Genomic DNA, 16959 nt, shown 5'->3' with positions numbered 1-16959 from the left:
TGCATATACTGCATCTTGCAGGATGGCGCCTCATCGTCGTAGGGTGTGCCTCTAAGCACGTGCTTCAGCTACACCTCCAGAAGGCCATTCCAACACTCTATCAAGCTAGCAGCTTCTGGGTGGCAGTGTGATACCAGACTATGCCATGCTCATGGGCTCACGCACATACCTCCTTCATTCTGAAGTGTGTCTCTTGGTAGGATACCCTCTTGTGTGGGATTCCAGGTCTGCAGGTCATGCACTCTGAAAGCCCCTGGATAGTGATGTTGGCTGAAATTCTGCCAGGAGGAAAGGAAAACCCATACTCAGAATAGGTTTCTGTCCTTGTAAGAAAGAATGGATGTCTCTTCTAAGAGATAATGGACCCAACATGGAGAAATGGTGCCATATGGGGTCTCAACATTGGTCTCTTTTGCTGGAAGACTGGACCTTCAGAGCCAGTAGTAGCAATAAAGGCCTTGTTAAGTAGGATTCCATGCTTCTGGGCCTGCGAGCAGTCTCCATCTCTCACACTGTGGCCCATCTGTTTATGTGCCCATTGTGTCAGTTCTGGACTGGCTGATGATGAAGTGTGGCTAATGTCAAACTTGCTGCATCATTTTGTGCACTTGACTGTTCAGCTCCTCTTCCACTGTTGATGCTTTCTGGTGGGCACTCGTATGTGATGTAAACTTTTCCTTCATGCTCACTCCCATATGTTTATCCATATGTCTCTACCCTAGCCCTCCTTGTCTCCAGTTTTCCAGTCCTTTCCTTTTTAGTCCTTTGGCTAGCCCATTGGCCACTGCTCAGAAATCTGTGCATATTCCCACTGTGGGCCACTTCTCCCACACAAAGTGGATGACAAGGCGCACACCTTAAAGTTCCACCCATCAGGAAGATCTTCCCTCCCCACTGTCTTTCAGGGCCGTCCCTAGGTGGGTGTGGCTGGAATATAGCTGCTGTCCATTGGCCAGAGACTGAGCCAAGCCACTCATAAGCAATATTCAGGCCTTTTCCTCCTCCTTCATCTAGCCACGTGAGATCACACAGCCATAGGTGTGAGCTAAGGGAGGGGCACTGATATAACTGTGATGGGTCACACAAGTGTCTTGGCTGCTGCTTCCATAGCTCACTCACACTTCTGTTCCTGACTAGATGAACTATTTCTATTGTGCAATGGATTGCTGGAGGGTCATCTGACTTTCACCTGATGGTCTGACTGACCCAGCTTATAAGGAGAAATTTCAGCTTACAAGTGTCACTTGGTGTCCCACGGTCAAGCGTTGTCTCTGCCGGGGCCCAGAAGCACACCAGAAGCTGTTTTCTAAAAAGGTGTATGATTCTCTGATGCGGGTGGCATGGCCCTGCTCCAGAACCCTAGGGGCCTGTGTGGCGATCCTCCCATGGGGACTGGTCTTAAACCCTACCCTGCCTCCTTTCTTACCACTGACACCTCTGACACTGCAGGGTGTGTCAGATGAGATGGTTCAAGAGTTGCTTGCACTGCAGCCGGGACCTGCTGCAGATCGCTTTCCTGCTCCCAGCCTCTCTAAATCTCCCAGCCTTCTGTGTCCCCCAGTGTGTGTACCTCAGAAGTTATCTTATGGGTGGAATGTTTTCTCCCCCAAACCCAAAGAGGTCTACCAGGTGCACTACTTTCTTTATGATGGAGGATTCAAGAGGCAGTAATTTGTCTTTTCCTTTAGAGGGGACATCCTGGCATGCCTCCGACCACTGGACCCCTAAAAACTTCACTGATGGGCCGGGCGCGGTGGCTCAAGCCTGTAATCCAGCACTTTGGGAGGCCGAGGCGGGCGGATCACAAGGTCAGGAGATCGAGACCATCCTGGCTAACACGGTGAAACCCCGTCTCTACTAAAAAAATACAAAAAAAACTAGCCGGGCGAGGTGGCGGCGCCTGTGGTCCCAGCTACTTGGGAGGCTGAGGCAGGAGAATGGTGTGAACCTGGGAGGCGGAGCTTGCAGTGAGCCGAGATCGCGCCACTGCACTCCAGCCTGGGCGACAGAGCGAGACTCCGTCTCAGGAAAAAAAAAAAAAAAAAAAAAACTTCACTGATGTAGCAGATCTCTGAATCCCCATAGGGCTTATTGTCCACCCTCTGGAGTACACGTGTCTTACCAAGGCCTCCCAGTGTGTAGGCTGCCTCTTACTTGTCCTGTCCAATCAGAATGATGATGTCAGTGTAACAGATCCATGTTTCATTCTATGCACTGTCTAGATGACCCACATCTCTTTGGACTATATTATGACAGAGGATAGTGTAACACAGGGCAGAAGAGTTAACATGGTCTTGAGACAAATTGTAAACAAAGATTTTTGTTTGTCCATGTGATCGTGAAATGCTTCTGTGTCAGTCCATTTTCCATTGCTTATAATCGAACACCTGAAACTGGGTAATTAATGAGAAAGAAAAAAAAAGGTCTTATAGTTATGGAGGCTGAGAAGTCCAAGGTAAAGGGGCAGCATCTGGTAAGGGTCTTCCTGATGGTGGGGACTCTCTGAAGAGTCCTGAGGTGCCACAACACATCACATGGTGAGATGGCTGTGTGTGCTCAGGTCTCTCTATCGCTCTTCTTCTTCCTATAAAGCCACCAGTATCACTCCCATGATAACCCATTAATCCATTAACCCATTAATCAATGATTGGATTAATGTACTCATGAGAGCAAGCCCTCATGACCCAATCACGGCTTAAAGCCACACCTCTCAATACTGTCACACTGAGGATTCAATTTCAACATAGTGAGGCAGAAATTTAAAAATAAATATGTATTCATTCACTCAAAAAAAAAGTAGCAGGCAAGGCAAGGGTTAAAAGGAAAAAAAAACAAGTTTTTGCTCTGCCTAGCAAGCTCACTTCAAGGACAGTCATAAGATAATGCTATTTAAGAAGCCAAGGCCAAAGGAATAGGCTCCAGACACCCCTCCCCTCCAAAACAAGGTTAAAGGGAAAAAAGAGAGAGAGAGACAAATTCCTTTACTGTTATTCCTTTCCCTGGCTTCTTAAGCATAACTATGTTTTATAAATATCTGTATTTAGCCGGTTCTTATTTTTCTTTCAATGCAGCTACAAGGCTGCTGGCTATGCAAGGCCACAAGTTAAGCTATGCTATAAATTACATAACCTATCATATAATTAGCTACTTTTATTTTACTTCTGTAAATCCACTTATAAAAACCCCGCTCTGTCTTTGTTTAATGCTCAGCTTCTTGAATACAAATCCACTAAGCTGGTGTGTACCTAAAATAAACAATCCTCCTGTTCTCCATATTGGTCTCTCCGGTCCTCAATTTCCCGCAACAATAGGTTTAGGAGGGGACAACCATTCAAACCACAGCAGCTTCTTATCCTCTTTCCTTGATTGGTTGAAATGGAAAGGAATGCCTTCATCAAACCTATGGCCACATACTATGCACCTAAGGCCTTATAAATCTATTTGAGCAATGATACTGTGTCTGGTACACAGTGTCTGCAACTGGGATTACTACTTGATGAAGCATGAGGTAGTGTACACTCATTCTCCAGAATTCATCCAATTTCCACAGGGGACAGAACTGGTGGATTAAATGGAGATATGATGGGGACCACCATACCTGTTAATACATCCTAGAGGTCTTTAAAGTGGCTCTAATCTCCATTATGCCTCCTGCAAAATTGTTTTTAAGGTCACCTTCAGAGGCAGATAGATCCCCACTCAAAAATCAGCTAGGATGTTAAGACTGATGACACCACATACACGCCAAGAGGACAAGAAAAGTTTCACTACGTATATAATTGAGAGTTTTCAGGAGAGGGGAGCAGTCATCTCCAGCAATTCCAAAATGGCTTCTGGAAGCAAAGGAAGGAGAGTGGCCTAGGTTTTCACTGAAGTTAGAAGTGGGGGGCCAAGATGAGAATTCCCACATGGAGACAGGAACTTGCATGGTTTGAATTTCCTTCATGCAGCAAAGAAGGGGCATGCAGGTTTTTTGCCAGCTTGCTCAGAGGTAGGTTACAATGGGAAAAGGAAAGGTCAGTTTCTAGGGAGAATAAAAGCTGAGGCAGGTGCTTCTCCAAGCACTGCTGCTGCTCTGGGAAAGGGAGGCTCTTAGTTACTTGAAAGTTAAACCTTAAAGTGGCCTGTGCTCTGCCTGGCCTTCAGTCAGGAAGAGGTTATGCTAGAAGGAATATAAAGTACAGCCAAAAGAGAACCACTTTGAAAAGAGAGATGACATTGGGCTTTCTCAGGTGCTTGGAACCCATGCCAGCACAGAAATTGCTTGACTTAGTATAAGCAGACCAGGAAGATACTGTGGACATAGACCAGACTGGGCAACAGAGCAAGACTGTGTCAAAAAAAAAAAAATGACAACAGGAAAGTCACGACTGTGCTGTCACTCCCTGTGTAATAATTGAGCTTTCGTTGAATGACACTGAGGGCCTGTCCAGGCAGGAGTAAGAATGTTAGATGTACAAATATACTGAGTATTTGGGGTGCCATCACAAACATCAAGGAGGCAGGAGATGGTATACCATACCTGACAGTTTAGGAGACATTTTGAGTATCAAAAGGCACCAGCCTCCCCCCATCCTTCACCTTTGGTCTCACTGCCAGAGCCACACAGCCAGCAGGTTTGCTAACTGTTGACAGAAGGAGCACATCACAAACTGGAAGCGGCAGACTGTAATGAAAGCAGCACACGTCCCAGAATTAAGAAGTCTGGTTCTGCAATTTTGTAACCAGAGCAATTCCCACCAATCTCTTGTCCTTGGTTTCTACCTTTAACAAAGAGAGGCTTCATGATCTCTGGGGCTAGGGAAAGTAAGGCTCCACTGCCCTGCAGGATGTCAGGATGACGCCACCCCCATGGCGCTCCCTCTTCAAACTTCTAGGGAACAAAGTCCCTCCTCACTGAGCCCCACAGACCAACCCCAGTCAGCCCGAGGGCCCAGCGTGGTTGGAGGGTTCGGCTGCCCTCCCTGTCTGCACGTCCACACCCCCTTCCCGGCGACAGCCCTGACGACCCGTGTCTGGTGTCCCAGAGGCCATGGCCGCCCGGGCTCCTTGCGAAACAAGCTCAGACCGCAGGAGCCCCGTTCAGCCCCCGCGGGACCGCGCTCCCTTCTGCCGGCGACGGTCCACGTGCGGTCACCCCACGGCCACTCTGACCGCGGCTGCAGACCTTGAGCATGGGAAGGGGCCGCCCGCGCCTCGGGCCCATTCGTGATCCTCGGGCGCCCTCTGGCGGCCGGTGCTGGCATGGCCTCAGGAGAATCTCCGCCGAGGCCGAACTCGCCCTGGGGAGCCATTTCGCTTTGTGGAGGGTCGCATTTTCCCAGCGGGCACTGCGACCGACTGTGACTGTGGTTCCGGGTATGGTGGTGCACGCCTGTGGTCCCAGCTACTCGGGAGGCTGAGGCGGGAGAATCGCTTGAGCCCAGGAGGTCTGTGTTGCAGTGAGCTATGATAGTGCCACTACACTCCACCCTGGGCAACAGAGCGAGACCGTTTCTCAAAAAGAATAAAATGACAACCAGAAACATTCGACCGTGCTGTCGCGGCTGCAGGAAATGGCGGCGTGCCCAGGCGCACTCATGACGGCTGCGCGCTCGCCAAGGTGCACAGGCGCACACACGTCGTGTACACTAGTGGCGGTTGCGCATTTGGACAGGCGACACGTCCTGCGCCCGCTACCCAGACCCTGGGGAAGGCGAGGAGTGCCGCTCTGCTCTGCTCCTTTTCCTTATCCATCTCTTCTGTCTTTCCAAAGAGATGGTGAAAGCTATAGCACTGTAGTCCACACACAGGATAAACATGAGAAACTGAGGAACAATTAAAAAATGACCTAACCACAGTTAGGTCATTCTCTACAATCGCTGGCCTACTATGCCCTGACCGTATCCCAGTGACCACAATAGGCTCAGAATTCCAGGCCACTGTTGTCCCCCAGCTCCCATTTTATCCCAAAGAGACCTTCCCACTAGTTACCCACAGCAGAGGCGAGGCCGGCTGGAACATGAAATGAAATTTATTGAAGAGAAACGTGTACTGAAATCATTGAAGAGAAGGGAGCCACAACACAGAGAGAAACTGCAAACAGCAACCACAGGACACAGGTCCTGGGATCCCTCCTCCTGGGGTTCCTGGCAAGGTGCCTCGTCTACCCCCCTCCTGCTGCTGACCCCGCTGCCACCTCCCTCCTTCCTAAGGGCCCCAGGGTCCACCTCTTGCCAGGACGGTGGACTCTGGCAGTGTCCACTGGCTTCAGGGAACCCCCTCCCGAGCCCATCTGCTGGGGCAGGGCCCTGTCCTATGGCCATCACAGACAGTCACAGGACACCAGTAAACACAGCAGGGAACAGCCCACCAGGTCGAGGAAACAGTCATGAGTAACAGGGGTGGAACGCCAAAGCATGAAGCTCTCCTGGGAGCCTCAGGCAGGGCAGCTCCACTCCATCCTGGGTCCGGCTCTTCCTCCCACAGTCATGGTCACCATCGTGGTCACAGGGTGAGCATCCGCCGTGCCCTGGTGCCTCCTTCCCACCATCTCCTGGGTCTGTGCTGAAGGCCTCTGGGGAGGAGCTGCTCAGAGAAGAACACACACAGCTCCACGAGAACAAGCAGCCACTGGCCTAAATCTACACCAGGAAAGCAGAGGTGGTGTTTAAGATGCAGGACAGACAGCAGCAAGCAGAACCTGGGCTCGCAGGAGGCTCACAGCACATGCCCCGCGCCTAGAGGCGGTTGCCCAGGTGGGTGCACAACACACAACTTTGCACAGGAACGACAGCTAGCAGTGGGTGGGCGTCTGCTGGGTCACTACGGGGCCTACACAGGTGAGGGTGGGCTTCCCAGAACAGGGGGCAGCCTGCCCTGGGGACGGCAAGTGGGGCGACCCTTTTGGGAGACCCAGGCGGTTGGCACCCTTGAGAGGACCTCTTTGCCCCTGTCTCTCCCAACCCAGGACAAGGGGTGGGAGACAGACATCTTCAGGTGCCCCCACCCAGGCCGCAGCTGGCCACTCAGGGCTCCCTCCAGGCCAGAACCCTGGAGACGGCAGAGTTTGGGGCTGGGGCTGGGTGCAGCACTGGGTGCAAAGGAAAGGCACCTCCCCCAACCCCATTTGGTATCAACGTGGTCATCTGGGTCACCAGAAGGGCTGATGGTGGTGGCCAGGGCCCTTTGGAGGGAGGTGGGGGACCCCGATCCTGATGTGGGATGAGGGACCAGCCCTGGCCTGGCCTCCCCTCTGCCTCCAGGATGCTGCAGCCTGAGAGGAGAGGAGGCCCTGGGGCCCTCTGAGCCTATTTGCCTGGGGAGGATTTGCGCTGGCCCACCTTCCTGGCCCTGTCCTCATTTTCCAACTCCTCCAGGATGAACTTAAGCCTCCCTTTGGGGGGCTCCTCAGCCTCCTGGCCTCCTGCCTGGACAAGGCCCTCTGGCTCCTTTGAGCTCTGCAGGGGCATTTCCACCTTCCCCAGTGGCAAGGGTGGACCTGACAGCCTCTTTGGTGGCAGGAGCAGTCTCAGCAGCATCTTCTACACTGGGGTCAGCCTGGCTGGCGTCCCCCTGGGCTAAGGAAGCCTGGGCAGCATCTCCATGGGCAGGAGCTGCCGGGGCGGCAAATGGGTCTTCACTTTCCACTGCGGCCACTGGCCAGGCCACACCCTGCTGGCTCCTCACTGGGGAGGCCGCCCACACCTCCATCTCCTGGATGAGCTGGAGCAGCCCCAGGAAGCTGGGTGGCCTCCTCTCCAGCTGCAACCCCTCAGGGTATTCTGGAGGGCCTCCCTAGGGCAGGCCTGAGGCAGCACCTACCGCAGTAGCAGGTGATTGGCCAGGGCCGGGCAGACGGCCCCCTTCTCCAGGGCCATCTGCAGCAGGCCTTCCAGGCGTACCAGGAAGGCAAAGGGCCCCTGCATGCAGGTCAGGAACTTTAGCCTGGAAGTCATTCGAGTGTCCCGGTTCCTAAATACCTGCTCCAGCGCTGCCGCCAGGCAGTCCAGCACCGCCAAGTTGGGATCTTCCTCCAGGAGGCCACTCACGACGTCCGGGACCAGGCCACCCAAGCTCTCCAGCAGCCACCTCTTCCTCTCCCTTTCCGACGCATGGTACCACAGCTGCAGCATATCCCTGGCACACTCCACCCAGCTCTCAAAGGACTCTTCCTCGAAGCCTGGCTGCTCCCTCCCGGAAAAGGGTCTCAGTTCCCGGTAGGCCCTGTTTTCCGGCACAGCCTGCAGGGTGCAACACCAAGGCTGGACCCAGGTTCTTGTTACATTTGTCCCTCCTGCCTCACCCACAGCTCCTGCCTCACCTGCAGGTCCTGTATCACCTGTGGCTCCCTCATCTGACTCTCTTGCCTCTTCTGCAACTCTCAACTCATCTCCAGCTCCTCCCTCACCTGCACCTCCGGCCTCACTTGCAGATCCTCCCTCACCTGTGGCTTCTACCTCACCTTTACCCACAGCTCCTGCCTCACCTATGGCTCCTGCTGTACCTGCAGCTCCTCCATCACCTGCCTTGTCTTCCTCACCTGCAGCTCCTGCCTCACCTGCACCTTTGGCCACTGCTTGCCCCTGGGGCTGTGCAGGGAAACTGGGTATATCCTGAAATCAGCATCAGGGGCCTGGGGCAGGGAGATCATGTTCCAGTGTCCTTTGCCTGGTATTCGACAGGGAATCAAGCTTCAGTTTAAATCCTCAGCGAACTCCACCAAGGCTGCCCTGGCCCCGAGCTCCTTTCTGAAGTGCTTGGTGAGCACTCGGTACCTGCCCAGGGGCGACAGGGCAGCCCGCACGGCCTCCTGGAACTCATGGTCCTCACAGTCGTCAGGGATATCCAGGATGAGCAGGGAGCGCTCTGCGTTCGCACCCATCCACCTGCACCAGTCCCGAAGCATCGCCAGAGCCATCGCAGAGGACTTGAGGGAGGGAGCCTGATCAGACAGGATGTGTGCTGACTGCTGCAGTCTCTGACGCAGCCTGTGAGTGCAAAGGGGAGAAAGGGATGTTGGTGCCAGTCAGCCCACCCCCACCGCACAGCCAGAGACCAGCCACTCCCAAATGCAGGGCCTGAAGCATCTCCCCTGCCCAGTGTCACAGCCCATGCTCCCCCACCCCATGCTCCCCCACCCCTACTGCTGCAGCTCAGAGCCCTTCACTGCATCCCCCACCTCCACAGCAGGAAGCGCCTCTTTCACCTTGGTGTACAGCCCCTGATGGCAGAACTTACAGCTGGAGCCACTCCAACCATCATATGCAACCCTGCAGCTGGATGCGCCCACCTCCTCTTTCCCAGCACTTGACCAGGAGCCCCCTCCCTAATCCCATCATCCCTGCAACCTGGCAATCCCCTCCCACACCTCCTGTGTCAGCAGCCAGGAGTCCCCTTCCCCCACAGTCAGAGCCCCTGTCTCTCCCATAGTCCCCTTCTGTAGCCAGAGGTGCCCTGCAGCCAGGAACTTACCCCACCCAGACTCCTGCAGCAAGGTGACCCTCCTCCCCTCTCCTCAGGTTCCAGACCAGGACCCCCTCTCGTACCTACTGCCTGGGGGCACAGCGATCTGGCCCCTTCCCAGGGTGCCCTCGGCCACTCTGGGGTCCCGCTGGTGCCTGCTCTCTGTCTGCAGACACTGCAACCACCCATGGGCAAATGCCACCTTCAGGCTGTGGAGCCCACTCCAGAGACCACCTCGAGGCCCTGAAACAGGAAGGTGGAAGATCACGCCTCAGCAGTGCATCCAGGGCTGCACAGGGCAGGGATATGTCAGATCGGCTGTACTAAGGGCACATGGGCTTCCAACTTCTCCCAGAAGGCTCAGATAGATGAGGGAGAAAAATCTCAGAGTCTCCGGGGGAGGCAAATAGCTAGACAGGGGGAGGCATCCATGTTGCCCTGGGAACGGAACCTGCATGGTAAGGGCTTGATGTGCCAAGGCTTTGAGCCTCCGGGGGCAACAGGCCCAACCATTGACCCTCTACCCTCAAAATGGCCTAGTGGAAGTGTTGAGAGAAAAGGGGGTTGGAAACTGGCAGAGAGAAAGCTCATGCTTAGGGGCAGGGTCTGGAAGCTGGGAGTTGGTGGACAGCCAGGTACTAGGACTCCAGACTAGGTCCCCCAAATCACTACATTCACAGGCCTCAGTAGCTCAGAGGTGACTGAGGCAGAACCTCTTTCCGAGGCATCACCTTCTGTGATGTTGTGATACCAGGCAGCTGAGCCATTCCAGCACTATTTTCTTGTCACATGAAGGAGATTGATTTAATGGGCTCTCAATGGTTTTTTTTTTTTTTGTAGACAGGATATCAAGGATATCAGCCGGGCGCGGTGGCTCACACCTGTAATCCCAGCACTTTGGGAGGCCAGAGGTGGGCGGATCACAAGATCAGGAGATTGAGACCATCCTGGGTAACACCGTGAAACCCCATCTCTACTAAAAATACAAAAAATTAGCTGGGCGTGGTGGCAGGCGCCTGTAGTCCCAGTTACTTGGGAGGCTGAGGCAGGAGAATGGCGTGAACCCAGGAGACGGAGCTTGCAGTGAGCAGAGATTGCACCACTGCACTTTCAGCCTGGGCTGCAGAAGGAGTAAGACTCCTTCTCAGAAAAAAAAAAAAAAAGACAGGATCTCACTTTGTTGCCCAGGCTGGAGTGCAGTGGTGCAATCTGGGTTCACTGCAACCTCTGCTTCCCAGGTACAAGTGATTCTCGTGCCTCAGCCTCCTGAGTAGCTGGGATTACAGGACTGCACCACCACACCAAGCTAATTTTTGGATTTTTAGTAGAGACGGGGTTTCACCATATTGGCCAGGCTGATCTCAAGTGATCTGCCCACCTTGGCCTCCCAAAGTGCTGGGATAACAGGTGTGAGCCACCACACCTGGCTGAAGAAGGTGACATCTGCAAATATCTTGCTCAGTGACCATCAATTTAAAATGTTGTCTGCTTTTAACATATTTATTAAAACATTACCAGAAAAGCCTGTTTTTGTGTGTTTTTTTTTTAATCACAAAGAAAAACAAACAAATATATTCTGTCACTAAAGGTCCATAACTTCTGGCCGTGAAATGTAATCATAGGCTTCAGACCCTGCTCCACGCAGCCTGGGCAGGGATATGCAGCAAGTAACCCAGCTTTCAGCAGAACGAGCCCTGCCTCAGATCTCCTCACTCAGAACCTGCATTTTTTTTAAGATTACCAGGGAATTTATGTGCACCTTGAAGTATGCTACCTGTGCCGCACCCACACCCTTTTCTGGAACAGCACTTTTGGGCCACTGCAGGCCCCAGGATCTTCCCTCTGTGGAAGAAACCTGCTTTGGGAAACGACAGGAAGCAGCTTGGGTACTAGGTGCGTAATATTTGGTCGTGAAATCAGGAGAATAATGGGAGAATGGAATATTTTCAGTCATCTGGCTCTCAATGAGCAGTGAAGAAAACTAATGCCCTTGTGAAATGCAGGCGTTAGCTGTATTTTTTGCCCTCCTCCCCTAGAACACAGTCCAATAAAAACGGGGACTATGAATTTCAGGTAGCAAGCGCGCTCACGTGGCCTATACATTGCACGGGGTGTTTTGCACCCGGCCCTTCACCACAGGCTTGGGACGCCACAGTTCCCCTCCAATGGGGAACAGCCACAATGGCTGCTGGGCCAAATGGCACGTGGCGAGCCTGGCTGCCACCATCGTCCAGCCAATAAACGACAGGACTGGGAGCTATTCTGCAATGTAAGTGGCTCCCAGCTGGGCTTGCATTCTCTGTCCTGAAATGTGCAGGCTGACTCGGGCTGGCACGGGGGGGCGGGGTGAGGAACCACTTTGCGGGAAGTAGGAGAGTTCATGTCACCAGTGCGCAACCGTGAGCGGGCCGTGTGCAGTTCCGCTGGGGGTGTGGTGTCATCTCCAGACAACCTCTTCCCGCCACAGCCTCGTGGCGCAGTCGGCGCAGAGGCAGCAGCCGCCATAGACGTGTGGTGGTTGCTGCGCGGGAACACCGGCTTGGAGGCACCTCCGGCAGGTACGGAGCTGGACCCCGGGCTCAGACAGCAACCCAGATTACGGGGGATCCCCCCAATAACCCTTACTATTTTCAACGGGGTCTAGGGGCTGGTGGCCATAGGTTTCCATGGAGGCGGGATCCCACTAGATCACACACAGCACCCCGAGGAACCCCTGCCATTTCCAGGCAGGACTTCAGGGAGACCTGGCCGGGCGCGGTGGCTCACACCTGTAATCCCAGCACTTTGGGAGGCCAAGGCGGGTGGATCACCTGAGGTCAGGAGTTGGAGACCAGCCTGGCCAGCATGGGGAAACCCCGGGGTCTCTACTAAAAATACAAAAAGTAGCCGGGCGTGGTGGCGTACGCCTGTAATCCCAGCTACTCAGGAGGCTGAGGTCGGAGAATCGCTTGAACCCGGGAGGCGGAGGTTGCAGTGAGCTGAGATCATACGCTACTGCACTCCAGCCTGGGCGACAGAGTGAGACTCCGTTTCAAAAAAAAAAAAAGAAAAAAAAACTTCAGGGAGACCTATTCCACCCTCGACCCTGCCCGGAGACACTGCAGTCAGGACAGTAGCTCTTGGCCCTTGCCCTTGAGGGAAAGTGGCTTCGAACCTTCCCCTCCTAGATTCTGCCTGCTTCCACTGGTGTCGGTGGTGTGGGTGTATGTAAATAACAGGGTGGGGATTGGGGGGAACAGGGAAATGGAGGTAGGGGGTTTGGGGACATCAGTTAGACTTGCATGGAGGTAGGAATTGGACTTGGTGAGGGGGCAGGGCTTGGGGTAGGAATTGGACTGTGGGTGGGGGCAGGGCTTGAGGCGCGAGTTAGACTTGGGTGGTGGAAGGAGTTGGACTTGGTGGGGGGCTAGGCTTGGGGTAGAGGTGCAACTTAGTTGTAGGCGGAGTTTGGCAGCAGGGGTGCAAGTTTTGAGGTGGGGCTTAGGAACGGGTGCAACATGGCTGCAGGGGCGGAGCTTGGGAGGGAATGGAGTTTGCAGTGGGGGTGGGGCCACAACCTTACCTTAGGATCCCTTCTGCCCTAGCAGCAGGCCCCCCGCCCCCCTCCCCGCCCCCCACCTCCCTCCTCACCTCCCACCCCTCTCACCATTCTTCCCCCCACTCCTCCTTCCTCCACCCCTCCCCCTTTCCCCCCTCCTCTTCCCTCTGCCAGTTGAGCAGTTTCTTCTACCCCTGCACCAGGGTCCTAGTGGACACCTATGCAGAATCTGAATTGGCATGGCCTGAGCAGGGACATGTGTGTGGGACAGAATCACAGCAAAATACCTGTGCTTTGCCTTGGACAGATCCAGTGAAGCAGGAGCCATCACGCCTGAGTCAGGAACTGCCTAATTGGATAGAGTTGAAGAGCAGAGCGACTCTGAACTCACTGTGTTATTGCAGCATCTGCGCTGCCAGCAGGGCCAGCCCAGAAAGGTGAGCAGCTGTGAGGTGGGCCCTGTTGGGAGGGCCTCTGGAACCCCGGCAAATAGTGTGGAGAGGGGACTGCCTGCCAGCTTTCACAGACTCTGCAGGGTAGGGCCATCTCTAGGGCAAGAGTTGTTGGTTTCCTGCAGTCTGGCAGTGGGGACCTTATCTGGGTCCCTTTTCTGCCTGATTTCAGCTTCCACACAGTTGAAACCATGAGCTCCTGTCCTTTCAGCACTCACTCCTCATGCCCACCTCACCTTCCCCCTCCCACCCTCCTTTTTGCTGGGAAGCGTTATTGGTTGGAGGCCAATGACATCACCTGTTGCTTCTCAAGGACCTTAGCCTTACCACATGGCACTCCCCTGCAATAGCAACCCATGGTCCATGGTATTCTCTGTATCCATGGCAACACTGCAGCTTGTCACACGATCTCCACACCCACCACTCTCATTGCATTGCGCAGAGCTCGGCCATCTTTCTCATCTGTCAGGCATTCCTGAGAAAGAGGGCCACTCTACCTCTCCTGCTGCCAGCCTTCACTCCAGCAAGGAGGGTGCTGGGTGACCTGAGCCCACATAGCCCTGAGTGAGCAGTGAGGCCATCTCCTGCCGTCTTCTGCCTGGAGGGCTTGTTAGTGTCCCCAGATGTCAGGCCCTGCCTCCTGACGTTGGCCTTTTCACTACAGATACCCGAAGCACACACAGCAGAGTCCTCTGGACTTCGAGGAGGAACCCACAGCAGGAGGAGGTCAGCAGGGAGTGGTGAGATGAGGAGATCTTTGCCTGGGGAGAACCTCCACACTCTACCCTCCCCAAAATAACTTGGAGAACCCTGGGAAGAAGGGACTCCATCCCTGCTGGGGGGTGGGGGCAGAGGAGGGGTGCTTGGGGGTGTAGGTTGGGGTGGGCATTAACAATGCTCTCATCCCATTTGCTTTGCAGGCTGTGGAAACCTGGGACCACTTCTACCTTCCTACGTGGCAGTAACTCAGAGTTATTTGAGTGCTGTCAAACTGAGCTGATTGCTGCCCTAGTATTAGATCAGTCCATAGAAAGTGGGAGCAATGGCATTGACACTGCTAGAGGATTGGTGCAAGGGGATGGACATGGACCCCAGAAAGGCCCTGCTGATCATAGGCATCCCCGTGGAGTGTAGTGAGGTGGAAATTCAGGACACTGTGCAGGCAGGCTTACAGCCCCTGCGCGCATACAGGGTGCTAGGGAGAATGTTCAGGAGGGAAGACAATGCCAAGGCAGTCTTCATTGAATTGGCTGACACTGTCAATTACACTACTCTGCCTCGTCACATAACAGGAAAGGGGGGCTCCTGGGAAGTGGTGGTAAAACCCCGTAACCCAGATGACGAGTTTCTCAGTAGACTGAACTACTTCCTGAAAGATGAGGGCCGAAGTATGACAGATGTGGCTAGAGCCCTGGGATGCTGCAGCCTCCCTGCCCAGAGCCTGGACGCAGAGGTCGTACCCCAAGTTAGACCCCCACCTTTAGAGCCTCTGAAAGAAAGTATGTGGTACCGGAAACTGAAAGTGTTTTCAGGAACTGCTTCCCCTAGCCCAGGTGAGACCTTTGAAGACTGGCTAGAGCAGGTCACTGAGATAATGCCCATATGGCAAGTGTCTGAGCTGGAGAAGAGACGGCGTTTGCTGGAGAGCTTACAAGGGCCTGCTCTGTCAATCATGCGGGTGCTCCAGGCCAACAATGACTCCATAACTGTGGAGCAGTGCCTTGACGCCTTAAAGCAGATCTTTGGGGATAAAGAGGACTTCAGAGCCTCTCAGTTTAGGTTTCTGCAGACCTCTCCGAAGATTGGAGAGAAAATCTCCACTTTCCTGCTGCGCTTAGAGCCCCTGCTGCAGAAAGCAGTGCAGAGGAGCCCCTTGTCAGTGCGCAGCGCAGACATGATTCGTCTGAAACATCTCTTAGCTTGGGTCTCCATGACCCCCGCCCTCAGAGGCAAGCTGGAGCTCTTGGATCAGCGAGGGTGTCCCCCCAATTTTCTGGAGTTAATGAAGCTTATTCGAGATGAAGAAGAGTGGGAGAACACTGAGGCAGTGATGAAGAAGAAGGAGAAGCCATCAGGGAGAGGCCGGGGGGCCTCTGGTAGACAGGCGAGAGCAGAAGCCAGTGTCTCTGCACCTCAGGCCACCGTGCAGGCAAGGTCTTTTAGCGACAGCGGCACCCAGACTGTACAGGGAGGCTTACCCCCATTAGTGAAACGCAGGCGGCTGTCACGCAGTGAAAGCACTAGGGAAGAAGACTATGGCCAGGCCATGTATCCCAAGGCTGAAAACCAGACTCCAGGCAGGGAGGGGCCACAGGCTGCAGGAGAGGAGTCGGGAAACGAGGCAGGGGTTGGGGCCATGAGCCATCCCAAGCCCTAGGAAACATAGGCTCAGAAGACCCAAGCACTCCTTCCCTGGCAGGCAGCAGGGACATTTGAACAAAGGGAAGGGGCAGCTTACACTAACAGGGAACTTGATTGGGGCAGCGGGACAGGGAAGCCAGGTCAAGATCAAGCCCCTTTACTTTCCACCAGCTGGAAGGGACTTCACCAACCAAGACCAAATAGCATCTGGTTCAGTGGGGGCCGGGCCAATGGCCCCTAACAGGTACAGGAGACACAAGCAGGGAACCGTTACACTTAGCGCAGGGTGTGGCTGGGCTTCAGATGGGGACCCCAACAAAGCAGGGACTGAAGAAAGTGTGGCTGGGGGCTCTGTCCTGGTCATCTGGACACCCCCAAATATCCACCCTGTGAACTTTGAGCTGAGAATGCCCACTGGCACCCAGGCCATGTGGGACCTGGAGGAGCCTGCCTGGGGCCTGCCTCTGCCAGAAGGAGCCAGGGCTGCTGAGGAAGAGCTGTGGGGAAGAAGTGAAGCCCGGCAGGGGAGGCTGCAGGGTCCAGCCCGTCTTTAGGATCATCTACACTGCATGAGGGGAGCCCCAGGAAGGCAGCATTCATGAGCCCCTGCACCAGTGAGGAAGAGAAAGAGGAGGAGAATTAAGAAGAGGATGATCAGGAGGAGGAATAGGAGAATAAGGAGGGGCAGGAGGAAAAGGAGGAGGAAGAGGGGGAGGAGAAGGAGGAAGAGGGGAAGGAGGAGGAAGAAGTGTGAGAAGAGAGGACTTGTTGGGGATGGGTAGTTGTTTTTGGTTTGCGTCATCACCAGGCCCAGGCTCTGCTCACTGCTGTTCCGTGTCAAGAACTCCACCTCTGCTTTGCCGGCCAGCAGCTGCTTGTTCTCTTGGGGATGTTTGTGTTTCTATCTGAGCAGCTCCTTTCCAGAGTACCCCAGAGCAGTTCCAGGAGACAGTGGGAAGGAGGCATGGCAGATGCTCACCTTGTGACCGTGACCTCGACTGCAGGAGGACGAACCAGACACAGGACGGAGCAGGGCTGCCTGAGGCTCCCCAGGAAGCTTTGTGCTTTGGCGTTCCACCCCTGCTGTTACTCGTGACTCAGTTTCCTCAACTTGGTGGGGTGTTCCCTGCTATGTTTTCCAGCATCCTGTGACTGTCCTGTGCA

At 54.3% G+C, this 16959-nt stretch overlaps 1 protein-coding gene and 1 pseudogene across 1 annotated transcript; one reads left to right on the top strand and one right to left on the bottom strand.

Annotated features, from left to right (window-relative positions):
* Positions 1–7257: 7257 nt before the first annotated feature.
* Positions 7258–8926, bottom strand: LOC117078181 (annotated as a pseudogene).
* Positions 8927–11858: 2932 nt separating this feature from the next.
* PNMA5 (PNMA family member 5) lies at positions 11859–15909 on the top strand. Its single transcript, XM_033201664.1, has 4 exons — positions 11859–12002; positions 13290–13419; positions 14099–14160; positions 14355–15909. Exon 4 carries the CDS (start codon positions 14477–14479, stop codon positions 15809–15811), a length of 1335 nt encoding a protein of 444 aa, XP_033057555.1. The 5' UTR covers positions 11859–12002; positions 13290–13419; positions 14099–14160; positions 14355–14476; the 3' UTR covers positions 15812–15909.
* The last annotated feature ends 1050 nt before the right edge of the window (positions 15910–16959 follow it).

Source organism: Trachypithecus francoisi, unplaced genomic scaffold (genome assembly GCF_009764315.1).
Source record: "Trachypithecus francoisi isolate TF-2019V2 unplaced genomic scaffold, Tfra_2.0 Lachesis_group6, whole genome shotgun sequence".
NCBI lineage: Eukaryota > Metazoa > Chordata > Mammalia > Primates > Cercopithecidae > Trachypithecus > Trachypithecus francoisi.
This window is presented reverse-complemented; position numbering and strand designations above follow the sequence as displayed.

What these genes read in the sequence shown, in the direction of transcription:
- PNMA5 (XM_033201664.1), top strand. Translation starts at nt 14,477, where the DNA reads ATGGCATTGACACTGCTAGAGGATTGGTGCAAGGGGATGGACATGGAC.